Source organism: Haematobia irritans, chromosome 4 (assembly GCF_050003625.1).
Source record: "Haematobia irritans isolate KBUSLIRL chromosome 4, ASM5000362v1, whole genome shotgun sequence".
Classification (NCBI taxonomy): domain Eukaryota; kingdom Metazoa; phylum Arthropoda; class Insecta; order Diptera; family Muscidae; genus Haematobia; species Haematobia irritans.
Genome location: NC_134400.1, coordinates 74,439,176 through 74,466,985, shown reverse-complemented (window position 1 = coordinate 74,466,985; position 27,810 = coordinate 74,439,176). Strand labels below are relative to the sequence as shown.

The 27,810-nt window shown below is 36.9% G+C and overlaps 1 protein-coding gene across 1 annotated transcript in view; it reads right to left on the bottom strand.

Annotated features, from left to right (window-relative positions):
- The window catches only part of kug (FAT atypical cadherin kugelei), a 603,151-nt gene that overhangs the window by 275,610 nt on the left and 299,731 nt on the right, over positions 1-27,810 (bottom strand). Inside the window, exons 13-14 of the mRNA XM_075308589.1 lie at positions 2,158-2,875; positions 207-381 (exon numbers count right to left, since the gene is read on the bottom strand). Coding sequence (XP_075164704.1) covers positions 207-381; positions 2,158-2,875 — 893 coding nt within the window. The remainder of the gene's footprint in view (positions 1-206; positions 382-2,157; positions 2,876-27,810) is intronic.

The window sequence follows — 27,810 nt, the reverse complement described above, 5'->3', positions numbered from 1 at the left end:
AAAATCATTGGCAATATTATGAATGACAAACGAGATTAGATCCTACCTGGAAGCAAATCAATTTCCTTACTATAACCTCATAGTAATTTTTGTTTTATTGAAAGCGGGAATTCTAAGAAGATTTTGGCCTGATCTTCCTCCCCTCTATGCTCAACACGTACCATCTATTTTTTAAGTTATTCATATTTCATATCATATAAACTTACCAGTTATGTAGTCGATTTCGAAAAACTCCTCATCTGAAATTGAGTAAAACAAGCGCCTCAGCAATGGACTTTCAGCTTGAATATTAACGGAAAGAGCAGAAAAAATGTCAACATCTTCTTTTACTCGACCGAAGTAAAATTGTTTGGTGAATATGGGCATTGATCGATCAACAACCTAAAACGATATTGATGATAGTTGTGTATTATATGCAATGAAATTATTCTTTTGGAAAAAAATTATTTATTTTATTTTTATATTTTTATAATTAAAAAGTACAATAAACGGAACTGTATGTTCTAAAGCTAGAATTATATGACCAGACCCGTCTTTCCCTCTGGGCACGTGCCCAGGGCCACGCGATAAATAAGGGCCCCCTAGCTCCTGCCAGATTGCTGAATTTTATTATGAAGATGTTAATGAGCAAGAGTTAGAAATGGAATGTTTGCATTTAACAGAATACTTGAAAATTGTGGACAGTGAAAATGAGGGAACTAATTCTATGTTAAAAATATATCAACTCTTGAAAGAAAACAACATTGACGACACATTTCCAAATGTAAAAATCGCAACTAGAATATTTTTAAGCATGATAGTTACTAACTGCAGTGGGGAAAGTTCCTTATCCAAACTAAAAAGAATTAAAAAAGAATTGAGAAGTACAATGCTTCAATTAAGATTAGGGAGATCGCTGATGTCCATAGAACCCCAGCAAAAAAAGCGTCGCCAAAAAGTAGTGAAAATGTGCTTTTTGAATCCGGAAGTGATCAAAATTGGCACAGAAGCGATGAATTTAACACGGGCTTGTCATAGGACGGATGTCCACCATTTCCACAGCCGTTGCACTGCGTTTGTTTCACTTCTAAAGGTGTGATCCTAATTCAGTGTGTTGGTACATCCAATTAAAACAAATGTGATATTTTGAAAAAAAAAAAAAAATTATTTTTATGATTTTTAATGCATTCTAACCGTCCTCCGTGCTCATTTCACCACGCTTGAATTTTGCATACCAATCAATTATTGTTTATTTCCCTGTGGCAGAGTCCGGAAACTCATTATCAAGCCAAGTTTTTGCTTCCACCGTATTTTTCCCCTTCAGAAAACAGTATTTTATCAAAACACGAAATTCCTTTTTTCCATTTTTTTCACAATAACAAAAGTTGCTTCACAAAAGACGCTCTATCTCACAAACTAATTGACTTACAGACGTCAAATTTTGACACGAATCATTTGAAGGTTGGTACTATATAAAAATAGTATGCACTTAATACTAGCGACGCCATCTATGTGTCAGACCGGGGACTTATCAGCCAACCTGTTAACATTTAAAATCGTGACCATTGTATTTTCATTCAAACAAAATTCTTTTCATCAATATAATAACATTTTAGATGAGGACAATTATATTTTTCTTAGAACCATGTTCACTGAGCCAACATGGTTGCAGGTGAAAATGTTACATGGTCGCCGCAAAAATAGCTCCTATCATATTATTTTGCTCTTCAAATATGATTGTGACAATCATGTTCCTTCTCTGCGTGTGGATGTACCAGGATTTCCACCACATAACTTGCAACTCAAAGTTGGTACGGTTATTATGATATTGCGTAAATTGAATCCATCGCGACTTTACACTTCAATTAAACGGATAATTTGCGGACACGTATAACGCTTCGATTCAGTGATTACGTTGGATTCGCCTTCATTCACAAGTTCAACTAATTAACACTTCATTTTTGTAATAGAAATAAATTTATTACTGCTGTAAAATGAAATAAAAAGTTTCCTTTTTTAAACATAAAACAAAATAAAAAAAATCGTCATCTTTTAATCACCAAATGAAATGTTACGTAAAACAAAGCTAGCAAAAATGGCGAACGGAATTCGCCGAGTTTGCTAGTTATTTCTATAAATAAAAGATAATATGTGATATTTAGATTTTGAACAACATACCTTTATTAAAACAGTTACTTCCGAATAACAAGGGGTTTGAGCATTATCATATGCTGCTACTACCAACTCATACTTGTTGTCAATACTTCCGATTCTCTGTTTTAGAATGACATCGCCAGTTTTTCTATCCACTTTGAAAAGTTCGCCATTTCCTTTTTTCATTTCGTAGCGAACCTCTCCGTTTTCAAAACTATCTAAATCAATAGCTTTGACTTTCAGAACAATAGTGCCTTTTTTGTCATCGAGAGAAACTGTAGAGTAATACGGGAGATTTACAAATAATGGACAATTATCGTTGATATCCAAAATTAATATTTCAACGTGGGTAATAGCTCGTCGAAGGTGCCGTTCATTATTCTCGTATATCTCTGATAAAGCCTCAACTATAACGGTGTATTTATCCATTGTTTCGCGATCAAAGACGACACCAGTGGTTTTAATGGCACCCGACGTTTTTCCAATCTCGAAAAAAGATGATGGGTTTAGTATTTTGTATTCGACTTTTTCTTCCAAATAATTTCCTATTACATTCACTAAGCCTATAAAAGAAATTTTTGTAGAATTTTCCATGGTTGAAAAATCGTATTTTTCTTTTTGGAATTTGAAACCCGATTCTTCTGTATTTTCTGTAATTATTTGCAATTGTGCGATTGTTGAGAATAGTCCATCTGAAGCTCGGATATGCAATGTAAACTTGGGCAGCATTTCATATATATTTCTGAAAATAAAAACACCAAAATGTATAGTCAACACTGATAGAAAAATATGTTTTTCAAATGTTCCGATGTAAACAAAATGTGTTTTGGGCTGAATTTTTTAAACACAATATATTGAAGTGCAAAACTGAAATGCTCCTAAACCAGAGAGCTAGAGAGAGAGAGTGTAGAGAAAGAAATAGAGATGGAAACCTGGAGGTTTCCATCTTTCACACAGTGAAAGAATCAAAAGAAAGTAATTTCTGTGAAACTGCTTGCCCTGCCAGCATTTCAAAGTTCCATTTCAGCCTCATCGCTGCCACAGATTCGTGTGATACTACAACAATCGCCAACTGTGATGGGGAAGCGTATCAAAAAGTATGAAATGTACATGAAAGTATTTTGCCATTACTATTGTTACAAGAGCAATTAAATTTTGTGAAACACCAAGCGCAACTAGCTTATTATAATTTATTTAAATAAAAATTGTAATGAAGTGCTGAAAACATAGTTATTTCGCTTAAAATTTTGAAAGGAATATTGGTAAACAATTTTTGACTTTCCAAATGGAATAAAGTGATAGTTTTTCAGATATTTTTCCAGACACGCTGCCTCCATCGAGAATAAAAACACTGGCTGATAGACGCTGCAACATTTAACTTGCTACTTGTAACTCAACACCATTCTTTTATGAATGCAAAAAATTATGTTAAATGTGATGTGATAGTCGTATAAATGTTATATTTATAAAAATTTATATATGTTTAATCAAATTAATAAACATATGAACAGTCGTGTTTTACTTGACCACAATGATTCTTTCACAACTATCTTAAAATTCACTTTTTCTGATAGTTTGAAGGGGCTCTTATTGAATTTATCTAAAAAGGCACCTAATAATTGCACTCATGCGATAATTTTTTTAGTAACTTGGCGTGGTACAACTTCTCGATAATGACGGCGCTTTTCCGAGGAGTTTGGGATATCGTATACAACTGTTTTCGACGTGGTGGGGATTCTCAGAAGCGCCGTCAAATTCAAACCATATTGGCAGGGTGTATGTTGTTTCGGAAAACGGCTATTCTCTTGACATGTGGCTTTATTTACATATTTATTAGCATGTTAATGCGGCTTTATTATTTTAATATTAAAATAAGTATTCGGAGTAAAGAGAATAGACATTCGGAACAAAGAGAATAAACATTTGAAAAAAGAGCACGTGTTTTTGCTTTGAGAGCAGCATTTTATGTACACGCAAAGAAAAAAATGTTTGGAAAACGTGTACCGAAAACGTTTTTCTGTTGTTAGAGTTTTTTGAATTTCTTTGAAAAATTTACACTTTTATCACCAAAAAAAAGTTTGTTACAAAATTTTAACTTTTTTCAATAACCAAAAATTATTTTTTAACCAACAACGCAGTCCATTTCATTTACATCAAGCACTGTTCTTTTCTGAATTTAAGTTTTTAATAAGACACATTTTACAGTTTCATAGTATAAATTTAATATATTAGTATGTAATGTTGAACACCTTTTCGGAATCTTCCGAACATATCTGGAATGTATGTAAAAAAAAATGGTGTTCGGTCGAAGCACGGATCGAACCCAGGACCCTTGGTATGGAAGGCGGACGTAGCAACCACTGCTCCACGGTGCCCAACTAAATGTATGCTTCTGTTAAATAAAGATCGTTTAATCGGCTCGTGGGCGCCCAAGCTATGCTATATAAATATAACTTGTATGGATAATTGTCTATTGGTGACAATAACAGCTACTTAGCCCAGTGGATAGTGTGTTGGCTGACAAATTGCATGGTCTGCGGTCCGATTCTCCGTTCAGGCGAAAGGTAAAATTTAAAAAATTTATAAAATCGAATTATTTCTTCTACATTGTTTATATTATAGAAAACGGTGCTAAGAACAAAAAAAAACCTCGTGGAAGTGAGAAAGATGTGAGGGAAAATGTAATTAGCCAGAAAAAAAAAAATTATCGGAACCAGTTTTTCTTCTTGGTTCGTCAAAACAAATCGGAACGCACGACGAGTAAGTCAAAATATTTAGACAAAGGAAATTAAAAAGAAAACAGTGAAAAATATACCAAAAAGGACACTCTACTCTTTTTAGAGGTTACAGCAGTAGTGAATTTTATTGTTCATTACCATTTTATGTGGTTGTATTTTTATCAACATCGGCACCAAACCAAGTCGGAACAGTAAGTTGAAAAATGTGGAAACAGTGAAAACAAAGATAGCTTAATCATATGGGAAAATTTAGAAACTAATAAACGGACCAAAATAATAATTAAAACAAAGATGTATAAAAACAAAGTCTTGTTCCTCTTTATTAACACGTAGACTATGACGAGTTGACGGACACTTTCAAAACTAAAAGTGGACATTAAGTTCGAGTTTTGCCGCAAACATTATTTTTCATTTTAACGGCAAAACTCGAATCTGTAAGAGTAGAATAACATTTAAACAATTTTGTGACAAATTGTATTACAACTTGGTAGGGAATGATCCATAGCAACAATTGAAAAAGTATATTTCTTTATAATATTTCTTTATAATTATTAAAGAAAAGTAATTGTGAAAACATAGCCTACTTATTACCGACATTAAGGCAAAAATGAATTTAATTGCAAATTTTTCGTTAATAAAACTTTTTAGCTGGGAATAGTGAAGAACTTAAATATAGCAAATTAAAGCTTTGGTTTGTTTATTTTAATGGGCGCCAGACAATAGGGAAAAAAGCCTTTCGGAAGAATAAGCCAATGGTTTCCAATTTCAAATTCACAAAGAAGTTTTCTTTTATTGAATAAGTTTTCTTTTATTGAATATATACGTACAGGCTTGAAATATTTTTGTTGAGAAGAGTATCCTGTTGAAAGAGAATGAACGAAAATCTAGTAATTCCTATTATCTGCATAAATCATACAAACGTTTAAGCATACATAAAAATAATACATAAAAAGAACATAAGTGTAACTCTCCCACAATCTATATTTATTATTCACAACGAAACTGTAATGAGCCAGTGCACTCTTCAAAAAAATGTAAATGATCTACAATGCACATATAACTATTTGCTATTGAACTTCTAACTTTCATTACAAATTTCATATAACGGTACATCGAATTGGTGTCTAGCGACAAAACCGCTAATGATAACACAGGGGGAACAAAATTGAACTTTTTTTGTGTTGATTTGACATTTATAGCAAACTTTTAATAATTTGAGGTCGCTGAACCCAAATCTGCACTTGGTTTTTTTCTATCAGCTCGATTTTTCGAGATATACCGTTATGATCAAAATGAAGGCAATAAAATTTTGGTAAATTTTTTTTGGGTCTTAGAGGCTCCGCAAGCCAAATCTGGGGATCGGTTTATATAGGGGCTATATATAATTATGGACCGATGTGGACCAATTTTTGCATGGTTGTTAGAGACCATACACCAACATCAAGTACCAAATTTCAGCCGCATCGGATGAAATTTGCTTCTCTTTGAGGCTCCGCAAGCCAAATCTGGGGATCGGTTTATATGGGTGCTATATATAATTATGGACCGATGTGGACTAATGGTTGCATGGTTGTTGGAGACCATATATACCAACACCATGTACCAAATTTCAGCCAGATCGGATGATATATGCTTCTCTTAGAAGCTCCGTAAGCCAAGTCTGGGGGAGCGTTTATATGAGGGCTATACGTAAAAGTGATCCGATATGGCCCATTTGCAATACTATCCGACCTACATCATAACAACTACTTGTGCCAAGTTTCAAGTCGATAGCTAGTTTCGTTCGGAAGTTAGCGTGATTTCGACAGACGGACGGACGGACCTTAGATCGACTCATAATTTCACCACGACCCAGAATATATACTTTATGGGGTCTGAGAGCAATATTTCGATGTGTTACAAACGGAATGACAAAGTTAATATACCCCCCCGTCCTATGGTGGAGGTTATAAAAAAAAAATATAAGAAAATCTCTAACGATATTCTCTTTAAGCCGTCTTTACATTGTTTTTCAACTTTTCAAGTAGTTTTAGAGATATCGTTCAATTTTTGAAAAAAAAATTAAATTTTAACAATTTTTTTTGTTTTTAAAAATTCCTAAAAAATCACAATGGGGCAAAAATCACAGTTTTGGCCCAAAAATTAAAGCACTTCCGCAACTAAAATATTTTTGTATGCTAAGTATTATTCATATATATGAAAAGCTTCCAAAAAATGAAGTCATAAAATGAAGTCATATTTACCATTTTATACGAAATTTTACTAAATTTGAGGAAACTCGGTTTTAGTTCGATTTTTGGTTATTTTTACGAATGATTTACATTTTTTTCTTCAGTTTTAAATTTTTATACCCCGGTAAAATTCCGTACCTTATTCTAGTTAATAAAGTATTTCTAACTGCTTTCTGTTAAGGATTTTTTACTGAATAGTAAATTTTATTATTTTACACAGAAATTTAACTTTTTTCATTTCACACAAAATTATTTAGAAGTGAACTATTATTTACTTTCATTTAAGCACTATTATCATTGCATTACGTTAGGTTAGGTGGCAGCCCGATGTATCAGGCTCACGGACTGAATAGTCTCATTGTGATACCACATTGGTGAACTTCTCTCTAATCCCTGAGTGCTGCCCGATTCCATGTTAGGCTCAATGACAAGGGACCTCCTTTTTAAAGCCGAATCCGAACGGCGTTCCACATTGCAGTGAAACCACTTAGAGAAGTTTTGTTTTCACTGCAATGTGGAACGCCGTTCGGATTGCATTCAAACTAAATGAATTTCGCATCACGAATCGTTATTATTTAAAAAAAAAAATTTCGACTTGTTTTGGTGCCACATGAAAAAAATTGATGTACATAAAGGGTGATTTGTTAAGAGCTTGATAACTTTTTTTAAAAAAAAAAACGCATAAAATTTGCAAAATCTCATCGGTTCTTTATTTGAAACGTTAGATTGGTCCATGACATTTACTTTTTGAAGATAATTTCATTTAAATGTTGACCGCGGCTGCGTCTTAGGTGGTCCATTCGGAAAGTCCAATTTTGGGCAACTTTTTCGAGCATTTCGGCCGGAATAGCCTGAATTTCTTCGGAAATGTTGTCTTCCAAAGCTGGAATAGTTGCTGGCTTATTTCTGTAGACTTTAGACTTGACGTAGCCCCACAAAAAATAGTCTAAAGGCGTCAAATCGCATGATCTTGGTGGCCAACTTACCGGTCCATTTCTTGAGATGAATTGTTCTCCGAAGTTTTCCCTCAAAATGGCCATAGAATCGCGAGCTGTGTGCAATGTAGCGCCATCTTGTTGAAACCACATGTCAACCAAGTTCAGTTCTTCCATTTTTGGCAACAAAAAGTTTGTTAGCATCGAACGATAGCGATCGCCATTCACCGTAACGTTGCGTCCAACAGCATCTTTGAAAAAATACGGTCCAATGATTCCACCAGCGTACAAACCACACCAAACAGTGCATTTTTCGGGATGCATGGGCAGTTCTTGAACGGCTTCTGGTTGCTCTTCACTCCAAATGCGGCAATTTTGCTTATTTACGTAGCCATTCAACCAGAAATGAGCCTCATCGCTGAACAAAATTTGTCGATAAAAAAGCGGATTTTCTGCCACTGATTTTGGTAATAAAATTCAATGATTTGCAAGCGTTGCTCGTTAGTAAGTCTATTCATGATGAAATGTCAAAGCATACTGAGCATCTTTCTCTTTGACACCATGTCTGAAATCCCACGTGATCTGTCAAATACTAATGCATGAAAATCCTAACCTCAAAAGAATCACCCTTTATAAATCAATTTACAAAGGGGAAGAACTGAACTTGCAGTGTTCACTTTTTCATTTTTGATTTTTATGTTTAAGTAGCTGTAGCTTTAAAAGCACAAAGACGTGTTTAAACCCATGGATTTTTTAAATTCGAAACAAAACCAGTCACTAGAGTTCAGTTGGGAACCTACACTCGATTTTGCTGATTGCAGGTCAAGAAAAAAAAAACACCGCAAAAACAATACAAAAAAAATATACAAGTGAAATTCATAGCCAATGATTCTTCTAATAGAGTCAGCAGAATCAATTCAACAAAACAGAAGAAAATGCAGCCTTCAGATCACAATTCGCACTAGCTCAAGTACACCCAGAAAAAAGTGACCCCTTCTTTAAGTTAAAATGAACTCATTGTGAAGAAAGTTGAACTTCGTATAGCGCCAAAGACATTTTTTATTTGTTTGAACGATGTGATTTTCATAGAAATTAGGTAGAATGCATTCCATATATTAGTAACATTTTCCTATATTTATGTTCCCTTATACTACAGAGTGAAAAATTTGACTGAATTGAATTCATATATGGAATGATTTTATTGAACATTTTTCATTCATTGGGACAAATCTTACATATTTGTGGTAAACCTTTTTACTTCAAACTTAGAACTGCTTACCTTCGTTTTTAAATACAATTTTATTTATTTATATAGGCAATTTTTCTTCAATAAAATAGACGTTTTATTAATATATTTATTAAGAATCAACAGCATCGACTGGCCTTGAAATATTAGTTTATTATTCCATTATTTCTAATCTCCATGTAATGTCATCAACTGTAAACGCATTTTTTCTTCTTCTTGTACCTTTCGCTTTTAATAAGTTGCTGCTTAACGATTATGTCCTCTTTTTACAATTCCAATACCTACAAATATAAAAAATCATAAACCAATTTTTTCCCAAAAGGTTAGCGTCACTGAATGTTACCTGTTAATTGAAGATTCCAAAATGAAAACGAATGAAGGGGTTGTTATTCTGTTTTCTTTATTCATACACTATCACGAACATAATTTTTTCTCACTAATTTAAAATAGCAAATGTTTTATATATTTTATTTGTTATTTATTATATTATTTTACTATATTATTTTTTAACATTCCCTCCGTATACCATAACAACGCGATTCCAACTAAAAAAAACAACCCACGCGCAAACATATCGATTACATCGATGACAGGTATCGATTACCGGTAGATAAAAGAAATATAGGATAATTCCTGATATTCTAGCAAGTGTGTCTCGCTTAAGTTTTAAAAGGATTGAATACTTCTTAGAACGAATGAACTAAAATATTTGTCTATGTCAAATGTTGTTCGTATGTATGATAAGCTTTCTATAATAAAGGAAGTCAGAATTATCATTTTATAAGAAATTTTACTAAATTTGAGGAAACATGGTTTTAGTTCGTATTTTGTTTATTTTTACGAATGCTTTGTTATCAGTGAATAAAATTTTCTCGTTCAGTAGTAAATTCTTATATCCAGCGAAGAAAACAGTATTAGTAAAAGTCCATGCCTTATTGCAGTTAATGAACTATTCCTAACTGCTTTCAGTTTAGGATTTTTTACTGAAACAAGTAAATTTTATTATTTTAAACAAAAATTTAACTTAATGAAAATAAATTGGCTAAACTAAATTGATGAACATTTGTTCCTTTAGTTCCGTAGGCACTTTTTTCTGGGCGTATATTCTTTAGGCGTTGTTTAACGTTTCTTTTCACTTCTGAGCACAGTTTTCGTGCATCCACTATTTATAAGTCGAGACGAATTTTATTTGTGGACAGTGTACACTTCCGAAATTCATTTTGTGTTGTCCCAGCTTTAAAATCGTCGACATTTTGCGTTTGTGATAGCTGCAACAAAAACAAACAATTCCTCCTGTCAGGGCGTTTTATGGCTGCTGATAGGGTGTAGGGTAAGAGAATTCTCCATCCGTAATGTTACAAAAATAATTACGCTCCGAACACTGAGTGAGTCGACAAATTAACTTTAACATAAGTATAAATAAATATTCATACTTAGAAAAAATTAAATCCACTGGAATACACGATAGAGACGGCTAATTGTTGTGATTTGTTTAAGTTTTGTAAACAAAATTTGACATCACCAGCTGCCCGTGTCAAATAAATAACAGTTTTGAATTTGAAGCACCTCGTCCAAAGAAATTAATCCCTCAATGCTCGAACTGTCAACAGTACGGTCACACTAAAACTTACTGTAGGAAAAAGTCCACATGCCCCACTTCAAAACCATACCTTCGACAAAACTGGACAAGTGAAGTTAAATGTGCCCTTTGTGATGAGAACGAAAACTCTGTTGGAAAACTCTGTAAATGACAACAGCTCTCCAAATGAATCCATACAAACTAATTATAATCAATCCCCAGCAAAAACTCTCATTACCCGGTAAGCTTGTAGGTAAACCTATTTAAAAATCAATAACCACTTATTAATTGACATCGCTCCGGACTACATTTACACACGCATGTCCTAGGAGGAAAGTACTTCTCCCCAGGCATACCTTCGGCCATGAAATAAGTAGTGCTTTTAAAGCATATAATCACCTAATATGTAACCACTTATTCGTAGATATACCAAAGCTTGCAAATCTCGAAAATATTGACTTCTCTATCCGATTACAATGGATCAAAATATGGCGAGTAATGCTGTAATATGAGCACTACTTGAATAGAAACGAATATTGCAGAAATAGACAAAAATGTAACAAATCATCTAAATAAGATTACACGCAAATTAATTTCACACTTAAAATATAAATAAAAATGCGTTGTTTAAGGAAGTTTGATTCGTGTTATACGTTATAATAAACCTAATAGACCACATTAGGTTCGAAAACTACTAAAGATGGATTTTAACTCCCTTTTGTGATGTATGCTTTTTGAACCAGTTGTGAAAAGTGTGGTGGGTTGCTTTACTGAGAATTAATCTATCTCAACTTTTACTATCGGTTACGATCAAAAGTTATTAATAGGGCAACAGAGGAAACTCAAATCCAGCCATCGAGTTAGAAACGAACATTATCCAACTCCCATGCATTGGTAAGACTATGTCTGTAATTTGCCGGTTCGAACATCAAGCCTAGAGTAGTACAGTGGGAACACGCTGAACTAGAAGTGCCGAGGACTCGGGTTCGAGCCCGGGACCGTCCTCTATTATTTTATTTTTTTTTTTTTAATTACTTTTCCTTTCGTATACATTTCTGAGTGCTTATATATAGATTTTTTTGTCTTTGTCAAGCTAGTACTAAAACGGGATCTCCCTAACATTGCAAATTAAATTCGGAGTTGAGTGTAGCTTTGGCCGCAGTTTTTTTTATCTTCTTTCTACTTTTGGCAGTTGAACGGTTAGACACGCATTTAAGAAGAAATAGAAAATAGACGACAGCCGTCTGAAAGAAAAGAATTTTTTTTGTTGAAAGAATTGAATTAATTGATCCATTGGGATCCGTGGCATCTACAATTTTATTTGAATTCAAGAAAGTGCTGTGACATTTTAAAATTCATAGGACAAATAAAACAAAAGGTATTTATGGAAAAAATTATCTTGTGAACAAATTTCTTTAACATGACCCATAATCTAGAGTAATCTTTGGGACATTACCATCCATAACCCGTGTTCCATAAAAACCCATAAAAAGAAAGAATTCCCGGTTGATCCAACATACATAGAGGCTAATTCCAATAAACGAACATTAAAGGTATTTTTTCCTGTAAATATTATCCATTGCTTTTATTAATCTAATTGCGTTTTTTCCCAGACCTATTCAAGGAGCTTGGTGCTCCAAAACGACAAAAGGCACTAGCCTTGGTAAAATCATACCATTTATCAAGACTATTTCATCGTATTGTCATCCTATTCATTCAAAGCCTGATCTGAAAGTAGTATCCAGCAGGGCAGAGATACTCTGATTTTGTTGAGAATTTTATTGGGCGATTTTTGGAATAGTGGTCGTGTCTCTAAATTTAAGTCTCAAGAAGTCCTTTCTGGTAGCAGGCAAAGCAAATGTCTACCATCGATTAGAATTATTTAACCACCATCATCATAACGACGGAGAACGTAATTCCTACCTGGAAATAAACTATTTACGGGAAATAAACTATTGTATATATTTTTGGACTAATGAAACAGATTAAATGCAAAGGTTCCAAAAATTAATATAAGAAGGAGCAAAAATTATACAAGTTTCCAGGCAAATTGCACCCCAAAACAAATCGTCAACAAACACCAAAACTCCACAGCTGTTCATCGAGGCCTCGGCGTACATCTTGGATGGTGGTAAGTGAAAATTCAACCTTAATTGTTTTTAATCCTGGTATATATGTTATTATATAAATTTTGCTCCAAAAAACGGCCCTAGAATTGGGCAACATACTTTGAAACCTTTGCAAGAGTATTCAATTCCAATATTTAAAGTCAATTCTTAGTCCTATGGGATTTTTTTTTGTTTTTTTTTTCTATAAATCATTAATCTAAGCTAATTTTTTTTATCGATTATCTTAATCAGTAACAATAACTATAACTATCCTAAAGTTTACCGAAATATTAGAAATGTTTAGTGTAAGGAGATAATGTTGAATTGAATTTTACGAACATAGTACTTCTAATTTAATTGTTGTTGTTGTTTTTTAATAACAATACCCATAACAATGCAACATCGAACATAGAATTTTAAGAAATTTCATTTTCATTCGAAACTTATTTAAATTTCCTAGAGGTTGCGGATGGTGCAACGTGTTTATGTTTGATTCGAACCGAAGTATGTAGTATAAATTTGAAATCACTCTGTTATCATTAAAGAGAGTAATGTTAATAAAGATGAATTTGTCTTTGAAAAATAACATCATGATGTAGATTGTTTTCCAGTTCTTACGGAGGAAATGTAAACAGTGGGAATGTAAGATATAGTATCTGTTTTGGGGATCTTGACATATGGAAAAACGGGCTCACAAGATCAAGGCAGGGAAGGGTTGAGAGGCCTTAGGCTCCAATAACATCGGGAGATCTAATTTTTTTTTTGTTTTACTGGCACTTGTAACTAATACTTATATACATTTTATTCTGACCCGACAACTAGGGGCATTTTTTTCTGGATTGCGGGATCAGGCCAACTAAAGTAGTTTCAGTACTTTTTTTTCCTTTTTCTTTTTTTTTTTGGTCTATGTGTTTTTACTCGGGAGTCTTAAATAATTTTAATTATGTTTTGGGTTGGGCCAATCGTGATCAAGGGGACCCGAACCCCCCACCTGACTGCAGCTGGCACTTAAAAGGCTCCCACTGTCTTCTTTGGTCACATTAGGAAAAAAATATATTTGCTTTACCATCTTGGTTACAGCCGAGCTATACGATGGCTATAGTCCTGTTTGTTTTAAGTGGCTGTTCGATATGAACAAATTTTAGCTAATGAACATTACATAATTAATGGCGCCCAACGTGGGGCCGGAATAAATCAATTTTATTGTTTTTCCTCCTACATCCGTGTAATTTTTGGTTTTCAACAAATGGTAATTTTCTGTAGAGTTCATCAATATGGAGTTTTGATGTTATTTACAGTGGGACAACCCCGGTAAAAAATAGCTTCGATAATCTCCCAGGATTTTCAAACTCCTGATAGTTTCGGGATATTTGACCGGGAATCATTTTCGTAGTCCTTTTTTTTGACAGGTATTGCAAGGTTGCAAATAACTTCAAAGTCTTATTCATAAAATTTGCCATGACAATAATACGGAAAATTGGCTGAGATATGGTATCCCGAGTACTATTGGAATTACTTTAATTTTGCATTTTGGGGCATTTTGAAGTCCATGGTAGTTCGGTTTGTTTTGGGAAAAAAGTATACTTGTGTGAAAATTGATTCTATTTTGTCATGGGAAATTTTAATTATCATAGCCCAATTTGGATCCAGTTATTAGTTACTTCATTAGCCAGAAGTCCTACATTTCCAACTTTTACAATTTCCTCATAACGTAAGAACAATCATTTTGATGTTGATCTTTTTATATACGGTAATCATTTCTTTTTTATTGAATTCTTAATTTTGGGAATTTTGCCTATTAATATAATCTATAATAATGACTGAACGAACTCCTCCTCGTCAAACGAATGATGTGGGGGCATCTTCTCTTGCATTGCTTCAACAGGAAAATAAATGTGTCATCTGTGACGAGGTAATGAATTATGAGACCCAGGAATGTTATGTTATATCAACTTGCGAACATAATTTTCACAGAGCTTGTGTTGAACATTCTCTTTCGACATCTTCGGAATGTCCGTATTGTAAGTTGCCTTGTACTTTAGCGGATTTGAAGAAAGTTTGCTTAACTCCGAAAGTTGATACGGATATTTCTTCTCAGACTGAACGAAACAAAAAAGGACAACCAAACGGCCGTGGCAGGGGTAGGGGGTCTTTTGCTAACCGACCTCACACTAGAAGCTATAGCAAATCGTTATTTACCCATCAATTGAATATGAGTCTCGAGGGAACTACACCGAGTTCTCCGGGTAATCTAATGGATTTTATTGAATCTAATTTCCCGTTACGAGATAATTCCTCTTACCAGAATCCTGCTCCGAGTAGTCAGAGAACGGGGAGTACTTCGGCCGTGAATCCGAACGAGATTGATTATTCTAGAATCAATAAAATGATAGAGAACAATATTGTCAAAATTTTCCAGCAATTGCGTATCGGTTCCAATCAGTTATCCTTGCAGGCAGGGCCAAATACTACGTCCAATGACTTGGCTGCAGGCAATCCCGGTAATGGCCACGTAGCTTTTGATATGAGTAATCAATTGAATGGTGGTAATTATCGAGCCAGTTCGGTTGACCAATTATCAATTTTGCGTCCGGAGAAAATAGCTACGATGATTGAAAATTGGAACGTCAAGTTTGACGGGTCCAGTCAAGGATTATCAGTCGACGAATTTTTATACAGGATAAAAACACTGACGGAAGAACATTTTGAAAATAATTTCAATATTATCTGTAAGAATCTCCCGATTCTTTTGGTAGGGAAAGCTAGGGAATGGTATTGGAGGTACCATAAACAGGTTACCTCCATAGAATGGGATTCGTTCTGTGCGGCACTAAAGTGTCAGTACAGGGATATGCGCTCGAGTTATGACATTAGACAAGAGCTGCGAAATCGCAAGATGAGACCTGGGGAGACTTTCGAAGTTTTTTATGACGCAATTTGTGCAATTCTGGACAGACTGGCTCAACCTATGCCAGAAGAAGAGCTTGTCGAAATTTTGGTCCGCAATCTTCGCCCGGAAATTCGACATGAGCTTGTATACGTACCCGTTTTCACTGTCGCTCATCTTAGGAATTTGGTACAGAAACGTGAGAAGCTTTTCGCGGAAGAACCGTACCGAAAGGCTGTTCCAGCGAAATCGAGCGTGAGCCAGGATGTGTTGTATCGGCGTAACGTGGCCGAAATAGATAGCCCGCAAGAGGTCCCTCCTGACACAATTACCGACAACATCGATGCTATTGCCAACCAGGCAAACAATGTGAAATGTTGGAATTGTGATGAGTTCGGACATTTTTGGGACGATTGTGTCAGAACTCGTTCCATATTTTGTTACGGATGCGGGTTAAAAGGGGTTTATAAACCGCAATGTAGCAAGTGTGCAGCAAAGAGGATTGGCTCTTCAAAAAACTATTTGCGAACAGATTCGCAGGGGACACTTCCATAAGTGTGCCAGAAAGGGCGATTACAAATTCGATAACAATTTTGAAACGTAAACCAGATGATGTTATAGAGATTATCAACTTCGACGTGAACAGATTTTCTCAGTGAATGCAATTGAGAAATTGAGGGTGAAGAGACCCAGACGCTCGACATTACGAATGAGAACGTATTTTAGAAATCGTAAAGTTACTAAAAACTTTGTAATATCCACGATATTTAATAGCCCCACTGATAGAAGATATTACGCTAGGGTCAAATTTTTAGATTTTTTTGAATGCGGCTTGTTAGACACCGGAGCCAATGTTTCGTGCATTGGATCAGACTTTGCCAGGATCGACTTTTCCGATTATGCCCAATTTTGCCCTTTGAAGTCCCGGGTTAATACAGCCGATGGGACTGGTCAGAGAACAATAGGATTCTTGAATGTTGATATCAATTTCCGGGGCGAGTACCGACCATTGAAATTACTAATTGTCCCGTCAATAACACAGCGATTGATCCTTGGATTAGATTTTTGGAAGGCCTTTGACCTTGCCCCAGATTTCTTTAACTCCGCGCTAGTGGCTGACCCATCGAAGGAGTTGTCAGTTTTGGCTTTAATGGGGGGTGATACGGCGGACGAAATATCCGGTGATACTATTGACGGTGATCGGAAATATCCATTGACTGCTAGCCAACGGGCTCAATTGAAAGTGATAATAGATTTGTTTCCGGATTTTTCTAAACAGGGTTTGGGTAGAACAACCCTTATTGAACACGAAATCGACGTGGGAGACTCCAAGCCAGTTAAACAGCGCTTCTACCCGGTGTCACCAGCGGTTGAAAGATTACTTTTTCAAGAGGTAGATCGGATGTTGGCTTTGGGGGTTATCGAACCCTCCACTTCTCCATGGAGCTCTCCCATGCGATTAGTCGTGAAACCAAATAAAGTTAGACTTTGTCTGGATGCCAGAAGGCTCAATCAACTAACTAGGAAGGATGCCTATCCCTTGCCCAGTATTGAAGGGATATTTGCCCGTCTGCCTAAGGCAAATATCATAACAAAACTGGATCTTAAGGATGCTTACTGGCAAGTTGGATTGAGTGAAAAATCAAAACCGTTGACTGCTTTTACGATACCAGGTCGGCCGTTGTACCAGTTCACTGTAATGCCTTTTGGTCTGTGCAACGCGCCGCAGTCCATGTGCCGTCTCATGGACCAATTGATTCCGGCAGACCTAAGGCATTGCGTGTTCGGGTATCTCGACGACCTGGTAATCATTAGCGAAGATTTTCCGACACATATATCTGTTTTGGTCCGAATTGCCAATGAATTTAAAAGGGCAAACTTGACACTCAATGTGGATAAGTGCAATTTTTGCGTGACACAAGTAAAATATCTTGGATATGTTATTGGACACGGTGGAATCCAAACCGATCCCGAGAAAATTGATTCAATTTTGAAATGGCCGGTACCAAAGACCGTCAAACAGGTCCGCGGTTTTTTGGGGTTAGCGGGGCGGTATCGGCCTTTCATAGATAACTTTTCTTCGCTTACTTTTCCAATTACTGAGACTCTGTCCAGTAAGAGGAATTTCAAATGGACCTCTGAAGCTCAAGCTGCTTTTGAGGAAGTTAAGAAACGCTTGACTACCACACCTGTTCTTGCATTGTGACGCTTCAGATTACGGCATTGGGGCAGTGTTAATACAGCTAGATGACAACGGCATAGAACGGCCTATTGCTTTCATGTCGAAAAAGCTTAACACTGCCCAACGTAATTATAGCGTAACAGAGAGAGAAAGAGAGTGTCTTGCAGCTATAGAAGCTATAAAACGCTTCAGATGTTACCTAGAGCTGCAAGACTTTGAGGTCATCACGAACCACTCTTCTCTCCAATGGCTAATGAAGCAAACAGATCTAACCGGGAGGCTAGCCCGCTGGGTGTTCAAATTACAACCATATAATTTCACAATCACCCATCGTAGCGGTAGGGACCACGTAGTTCCGGATGCATCATCCCGGATCCCCAATGAAGAAATTTTTTCTATCGAACTGTATGAAGCGCCCATAGACCTTAATTCAAGTTGTTTTAAGGACCCAGATTATGAGGGGCTGAAGAGGAAAATTTTGGACAATGGTACCAAATATCCAGATGTGAAGGTCCTAGACGGATATGTATATATCCGGACCGAGCATTATTGCGGGGATTTGGAGCAGGAACAGAATTCGTGGAAACTCTGGGTGCCACAGGGTTTGCGACATACCGTAATTTCTAGGTCCCATGATTCTCCAATTGCGGCTCATGGGGGAATGGCTAAAACGGCGGAATTAATTAGGAGAACTTTTTATTGGCCAGGCCTTCTAACAGACGTTAGAGATTTTATTCGAAAATGTGAAATATGTAAAAGTACAAAACATCCTAACGCTGTTTTACGGCCAGAAATGGGTAAATCTGTTGACACCGCTAGACCATTTCAAAGATTATATGTGGATCTTCTAGGTCCATACCCAAGGTCAAAACGAGGTCATATTGGTCTACTCATTATTTTAGACCATTTGACCAAGTTTCATTGGTTGTGTCCCTTGAAAAAATTCACTTCCAAAGTTATTCAGCAATTTCTAGTCGATCACATATTCCATATTTTCGGTGTGCCCGAGTTCCTCGTAAGTGATAATGGGTCACAATTTAAAGCAAACGAATTTAATGCTTTCCTTACGAGTCTTGGAATAAAACATATATATACCGCATTGTATTCCCCTCAGGCAAATGCCTCTGAGCGCGTTAACCGCTCTATAATTGCCGCTATCCGAGCATTTCTAGGGGAAGACCACAGGATGTGGGATGAACATATTTCGGCCATAAGTTGTGCCATGAGGAACTCTTATCACCAATCTATTAAATGCTCTCCATATTTTGCCACCTTTGGTTTGGACATGGTTACCCATGGGGAGTCATATTCATTGCTGAGGAATTTGGGGCTCTTGGAGGAACCACATGTGAATTTGAGTCGTGAGGATCAATTAGTGTTATTGCGGAAAAATCTAAGGAAGAACATAAATCGGGCATATGAGACCAATAGAGAGGCATACAATCTGAGAGCACGTCCAATTTCATACCAAATAGGTCAGATTGCATATCGACGAAATTTTGCTCAAAGTGATGCTTAGGTTAGGTTAGGTTAAAGTGGCAGCCCGATTAAATTTCAGGCTCACTTAGACTATTCAGTCCATTGTGATACCACATTTAACTAAAAGTACCTATTACATATGGGCACTTCTAGTCTTAACCACTGAACCTTCTCTATTATTTACTTTTGTGGAACCAACCAGATTGCTCCAAAAACATTAACAAACTGCTTAAGTTAACGTTTTCCAGGTCAGCCAGTAATCTAAAGCTATATGCTCCTAAAATTCGCTTACGCCTTACACAAAAAGCAGGACACTCACACAAGAGGTGTTTAATTGATTCCGTTTCCTCCACGTCATGACAGCTTATACAATAGTCATTGTACTTCGCACCTATAGTTTTTGCAAATTCGCCTATCAGGCAGCGACCCGTTATAGCAGATATTAGGAGCGCTATCTGACGCCTTGAAAACACTAGCATATCTAGTGTGCGGTTTAAGTTTAAATGGGGCCATATTTGCTTGGTGTCGTTACAACCCTTGCAATTTTCCCATCGAATATTGGCCATCATAACAGCCTTCTCACGCAGTAAGAGCTTGCAGGTGGCCAGAGGCATACCAACAGATTCTAGTTCCCCTGGAATATGTAAGGTAGTTCCTAGCCTTGCTAACACATCTGCTTCACAGTTCCCCGGTATGTTCCTATGACCAGGCACCCATATTAGGTGAATATTGTACTGCTCAGCCACCTCGTTGAGAGATTTGCGGCAGTCTATGGCCGTTTTTGAGTTAAGGAACACAGAGTCCAAGGATTTTATTGCAGGTTGACTGTCTGAGTATATATTAATGCCAATATTTGTTGGAACATTACTTCTCAGCCAATTCACCACCTCTCTTATTGCCAATATTTCAGCCTGAAAAACACTACAGTGATTAGGTAATCTTTTCGCTATTCGAATTTCCAGATCTTTAGAATATACTCCGAACCCCACTTGTCCATTCAATTTGGAGCCATCAGTATAGAAATCTATATATCTTTTATTCCCCGGGGTCTGTGTACACCACGCCTCACTGTTGGGAATTAGAGTTTCAAACTTTTTGTCGAAAAGTGGTTTTGCCAGGGTGTAATCCACTACGTTAGGCACATCTGGCATTACTTTGAGGACCGAACTATGACCGTACATTTTTTCCGACAACAGCGATAGCTCGCGCAACCGCACAGCCGTTGTTGCAGCTGACTGTTTGGCCAAAATGTCTAAAGGCAATAGATGTAGCATGACATTAAGGGAGTCTGTTCCTGTCTTACTAAATGCGCCTGAGATACATAAGCTCGCCATACGCTGAACTTTATCTAAACAAGTCGGTTTCTGAAGTGCCGGCCACCAGACTACAACACCATATAGCATTAAAGGTCTAACCACTGCCGTGTATAGCCAATGCACAATTTTTGGACTTAGTCCCCACTTTTTCCCTATTGCCTTTTTGCACGAGTACAAAGCTACCGTGGCTTTTCTCGCCCTCTCTTCAATATTAAGCCTAAAATTCAGCTTCCTGTCCAAAATAACGCCAAGGTATTTTGCACACTCACCAAAGGGAATTTCAGTACCCCCTAAGGAAATGGGCCTAACCGTGGGAGTTTTGCGATCTTTGCAGTACATGACTAGTTCTGTCTTTGCTGGATTTACACCAAGACCATTATCTTTCGCCCATTTCTCAGTCATCCGGAGAGCTCTCTGTATAATATCTCTGATTGTGGATGGGAATTTTCCCCTGACTGCTAGCGCCACATCATCTGCATATGCCACCACTTTTATCCTTTCTTTTTCTAGAGAAACCAGAAGGTTGTTTATAGCAACATTCCAAAGAAGAGGTGATAGAACTCCTCCTTGGGGAGTGCCTCTGTTCACATACCTTTGTATGTTTGCTTGCCCTAGTGTGGCTGAAATACGTCTCTTTATTAGAAGTTCGTCTAACAGTCTAAGTATACCTGGATCAACATTCAGAGTTGTCAGTCCATTTAATATCGAGCTCGGATGGACATTATTGAACGCCCCTTCGATGTCTAGAAACGCCACGATTGTGTATTCTTTGACAGATAGTGAGCTTTCAATAAAGCTGACCAGTTCATGCAATGCGGTCTCAGTAGACCTGCCCTTCGAGTATGCATGCTGTCGTTTCGAGAGCAAACTTGAATCCACGCTAGTTCTAAGATACATGTCTATCATCCTCTCCAGGGTCTTAAGTAGGAATGAGGATAAGCTGATTGGTCGGAAATCCTTCGCACTCGAGTGAGAGGCTTTTCCTGCTTTAGGTATGAAGACGACTTTTGTTTCCCTCCACTTTTCTGGAATATATGCTAAGTTTACACATCTTTATATATCACCGTCAACCAGGGGATAATTTTGTCAGTCACTGCTTGTAACTCCGCCGGAGTAATTCCATCAGGTCCGGGGGTTTTGAATGGTCCAAAGCTATTTAACGCCCATCTTATTCTAGATTCCGATACAATTTCCTCGATAGGAAACGACCGCTGAGCCACTGTGGCACCGCCAGAACCTGGTTCAACCGTCTGATTTCCAGGAAAATGTGTGTCCAATAGTACCTCCAGCGTCTCCTCACTGGATGTTGTCCAATTGCCCTCCGTTTGTTTTAATCAAACCTGGAGCGGAGTTTGTGGATGCTAGAACCTTCCGTAGTCTGGAAGCCTCGGACGTATTCTCAATACTGCTGCAGTAATCATTCCAAGAGTTATGCTGAGCATTTCTCAGTTCTCGCTTGTATCCTCTCAGATTCTTCTTGTAAGTGTCCCAATCCTCCGGAGCTCTTGTGGACTTTGCTTTGTTAAAGAGCTTCCTGGATATTCCTGATATTACTTAACTCCGTAGTCCACCATGGCGGCCGATTTTTCCCCTTGGCATTTCTCTAGGGTAAGCAGCTTTCAGTGAAATGTTGAAGGCCTTAGTAATCCGCTCCACTGCGTGTTCGATATCTTGCACAATGCTCATATTTGTCTCCGGCATTTCCGGTATCATCGAATTGAACGATTCCCTATACCTATTCCAGTCAGCTTTCCTAACATTTGGCGGAAATATGGTCTTTGAAGTACGAACAGCCAATCTGAAACTGATGTAGCGATGATCTGAGAAGCTATGTTCCCTCAAAACTTGCCACTCAGATATCTTATCATTCAGTTCCGGAGAGGTCAACGTGACGTCCAAAACCTCTTTCTGTTCCTGGTAACGAAGGTTGGTGCATCTCCCTTATTGCAAACTACCAGGTTAGTACGCAAAATAAACTCTATTAGCGACTCTCCCCTTGCATTAGTATCACTACTTCCCCAAATACTATGATGTGCATTTGCATCGCATCCCATAATGAGTTTTGTCTTTGTTTTTAGTGACTCCTCAACTAAGGTCTTAACGGCACAGGGTGGCATCTCCCTATCATGTCCCATGTAGACCGAAGATACCCAATATTTGCATGTGGATATCTCTAGACTGGCTACGACAGTGTCTGCATTGCTCAATGAAGGAAGCAGAAACAAGTTTAGTTCGTTTTTAGCAATTATACATGCTCGATTTATATCGTTACCGGTATTATGCAAAAGTTTGAAACCCGGAGTGCTTAATTCACAGATCTTATTCTTATATATGTATGGTTCTTGAATAAGAACTATATCTATGTCTCCTTTCATCAGGAGAACTTTTAAGGCAGCACAAGCGGCCTTACAATGGTGAAGATTTATCTGGAGGAAACGTAGAACCATCCAAATTTTCAACCAACGTCACATCAGCCGCTTCAATTGAGTCATCAAGGGCTTCCTCTTCACAGTTCTCGGTGACTCTCGAAACAATCCGCGATTCAGCTTTGGTGAGGCTTGAGCCTGTAGAAACTTCCCGCATATGATTTTCGCCATAGTCTGCAGGTTTTATGTCTCCTTCGGCTTCGCTAGGAGATTTTTTCACTGCTGACTCTACCGGAATCCTTTGGCTGATCGCTTTTGTATACCTTCATATGGATATCATGAAAGCCATAACTTACGCGTCCTTGGGTCTGGGCTAGATGTGGCAGCGACTCTATGTTTAATATAAACACCGCATGTCGTCTTCTCATCCAAACGACCAACCTTCCAATCGGCGGTTGGAAGTTCTGGGTTACATTCTTTTAGTCTCTCTAGTATTGACTCAGGATCAGGAGGGTTTGCCGGTATCCATGCATGTGCTCTAGGTTTAGCCGGTATGTCTTTTTTATCGACTAACTCCAAAGCGGCTCCTTCCCAAACTTCACCAATTAGCATCAATGCAGCTTTAAAGCAATCCATAGACCTCTGGTCCGCAAAAGCTATTAACTTATATCGTCCTTGATACCATCCAGCATCTTGCCGTCGAGGACTTGGTGTCTGAGTAGACACCAGGCATCGCGTTCTCAATTTCCCCCCATTTTTGCCTTGGAATCATACCGTCCAATGCTCCTTTATTAATGATAGCCATCACAAGGCTGTCTTTTACAAACAATCTTTGATCCCTTTTAGAGGATGGCAGCTCATCCGGTGATCGTTCCCTTTTTCCATCTTCAAGAATTCCTTGAGCCCATTTTAAGGAATCGCTTTGCTTAGCCGACAACGTGTTTGGGTCGACTGATCCTAATTTCTTTAGGATAAACAAAGCATTTCTTCGTTCCTTGAATCTCTTTCGAGAGGGATTGCCTCCTTTTGATGTCGTCACCTTAGAAAAGGTTCGACTTGCCAAAGTGTCACCGCCTGTCGACCCGTCTACAGGTCGACTAATTGGGCCTGACTCTTGGTCGCTGCCCAAATTTATAACTTCAGTCGCTACCCGTCCACTGGGCCCTGAAGTTAGCAACCCAGTGGATGACTTTGAATTTCGCTGCATGGTGGTTTATTATTTCCACCACACGTGAAATTCGTAATAAGTACTTATTACGATGAAATACTCCGCTATTGGAAAACACGTCCGTTCAGTTCGACGGTTGAATAAAGGATGCTTCCAAACGCTTTAGTGCAAAACTGGCACCGATTTTTATAAAGGCTCAGGTGAAATCGAAGGTTGGGAATAATTATTATGTGTTGCAGGATGTAGAAGGAGGTTTAATCGGGATATACCATGCCAAAGATATGCGCCCTTGAGAATTCCGGTTAATATTAATGTCCATGGACGAATATTACCCGGTTTGTGATGTATGCTTTTTGAACCAGTTGTGAAATGTGTGGTGGGTTGCCTTACTGAGAATTAATCTATCTCAACTTTTACTATCGGTTACGATCAAAAGTTATTAATAGGGCAACAGAGGAAACTCAAATCCAGCCATCGAGTTAGAAACGAACATTATCCAACTCCCATGCATTGGTAAGACTATGTCTGTAATTTGCCGGTTCGAACATCAAGCCTAGAGTAGTACAGTGGGAACACGCTGAACTAGAAGTGCCGAGGACTCGGGTTCGAGCCCGGGACCGTCCTCTATTATTTTATTTTTTTTTTTTTAATTACTTTTCCTTTCGTATACATTTCTGAGTGCTTATATATAGATTTTTTTGTCTTTGTCAAGCTAGTACTAAAACGGGATCTCCCTAACATTGCAAATTAAATTCGGAGTTGAGTGTAGCTTTGGCCGCAGTTTTTTTATCTTCTTTCTACTTTTGGCAGTTGAACGGTTAGACACGCATTTAAGAGGAAATAGAAAATAGACGACAGCCGTCTGAAAGAAAAGAATTTTTTTTTTGAAAGAATTGAATTAATTGATCCATTGGGATCCGTGGCATCTACAATTTTATTTGAATTCAAGAAAGTGCTGTGACATTTTAAAATTCATAGGACAAATAAAACAAAAGGTATTTATGGAAAAAATTATCTTGTGAACAAATTTCTTTAACATGACCCATAATCTAGAGTAATCTTTGGGACATTACCATCCATAACCCGTGTTCCATAAAAACCCATAAAAAGAAAGAATTCCCGGTTGATCCAACATACATAGAGGCTAATTCCAATAAACGAACATTAAAGGTATTTTTTCCTGTAAATATTATCCATTGCTTTTATTAATCTAATTGCGTTTTTTCCCAGACCTATTCAAGGAGCTTGGTGCTCCAAAACGACAAAAGGCACTAGCCTTGGTAAAATCATACCATTTATCAAGACTATTTCATCGTATTGTCATCCTATTCATTCAAAGCCTGATCTGAAAGTAGTATCCAGCAGGGCAGAGATACTCTGATTTTGTTGAGAATTTTATTGGGCGATTTTTGGAATAGTGGTCGTGTCTCTAAATTTAAGTCTCAAGAAGTCCTTTCTGGTAGCAGGCAAAGCAAATGTCTACCATAGATTAGAATTATTTAACCACCATCATCATAACGACGGAGAACGTAATTCCTACCTGGAAATAAACTATTTACGGGAAATAAACTATTGTATATATTTTTGGACTAATGAAACAGATTAAATGCAAAGGTTCCAAAAATTAATATAAGAAGGAGCAAAAATTATACAAGTTTCCAGGCAAATTGCACCCCAAAACAAATCGTCAACAAACACCAAAACTCCACAGCTGTTCATCGAGGCCTCGGCGCACATCTTGGATGGTGGTAAGTGAAAATTCAACCTTAATTGTTTTTAATCCTGGTATATATGTTATTATATAAATTTTGCTCCAAAAAACGGCCCTAGAATTGGGTAACATACTTTGAAACCTTTGCAAGAGTATTCACTTCCAATATTTTAAGTCAATTCTTAGTCCTATGGGATTTTTTTTTTTGTTTTTTTTTTCTATAAATCATTAATCTAAGCTAATTTTTTTATCGATTATCTTAATCAGTAACAATAACTATAACTATCCTAAAGTTTACCGAAATATTAGAAAAGTTTAGTGTAAGGAGATAATGTTGAATTGAATTTTACGAACATAGTATTTCTAATTTAATTGTTGTTGTTGTTCTTAATAACAATACCCATAACAATGCAACATCGAACATAGAATTTTAAGAAATTTCATTTTCATTCGAAACTTATTTAAATTTCCTAGAGGTTGCGGATGGTGCAACGTGTTTATGTTTGATTCGAACCGAAGTATGTAGTATAAATTTGAAATCACTCTGTTATCATTAAAGAGAGTAATGTTAATAAAGGTGAATTTGTCTTTGAAAAATAACATCATGATGTAGATTGTTTTCCAGTTCTTACGGAGGAAATGTAAACAGTGGGAATGTAAGATATAGTATCTGTTTTGGGGATCTTGACAGTATGGAAAAACGGGCTCACAAGATCAAGGCAGGGAAGTTTTGAGAGGCCTTAGGCTCCAATAACATCGGGAGATCTAATTTTTTTTTGGTTTTACTGGCACTTGTAACTAATACTTATATACATATTATTCTGACCCGACAACTAGGGGCATTTTTTTTCTGGATTGCGGGATCAGGCCAACTAAAGTAGTTTCAGTACTTTTTTTTCCTTTTTCTTTTTTTTTTTTTGGTCTATGTGTTTTTACTCGGGAGTCTTAAATAATTTTAATTATGTTTTGGGTTGTGCCAAACGTGATCAAGGGGACCCGAACCCCCCACCTGACTGCAGCTGGCACTTAAAAGGCTCCCACGGTCTTCTTTGGTCACATTAGGAAAAAAATATATTTGCTTTACCATCTTGGTTACAGCCGAGCTATACGATGGCTATAGTCCTGTTTGTTTTAAGTGGCTGTTGCTTCGATATGAACAAATTTTAGCTAATGAACATTACACTTTTTTATAAGGCAAATGGCAGTTGAAAGTCGATTTGGAAAGTGTAATGGGAATGAGGTATAATAAAGCATTTATTTAAAACATACTATGGTAATGTCATTAATTTAATGCGCCTTACAGACTATCAGTTATTCGGACTATCAGTGTCGGATCGATACGACTTGTCGGCGATGACTAAATAATCGGAAAATGTGTTATTTATCCCATACTGTTGCATCGAGTATGCCTTTGGACTTAACTTATAATGTGCACAATATATGGGATATGTTCGACACGAGCACTGTCGTCCGGAATAACTGATAGTCTGTAAAGCGCATAAAACACAATTATTATGAAATATTCGTGAAGAATATTCCTTAACTTTTTGAGTTTTCTAAGTAAATGCTCAATTACTTGAATAATTATACCGAATGATAACATCATTTATTTTTATTGAGAATAACAATTCGAAAATTATCAGAAGTATTTATTATTGTCATTATAAGTTATTCATTATAAATCACCGCTATGTAATGCAATGTGTAATGACAGCTTTACTCCTGGTAATG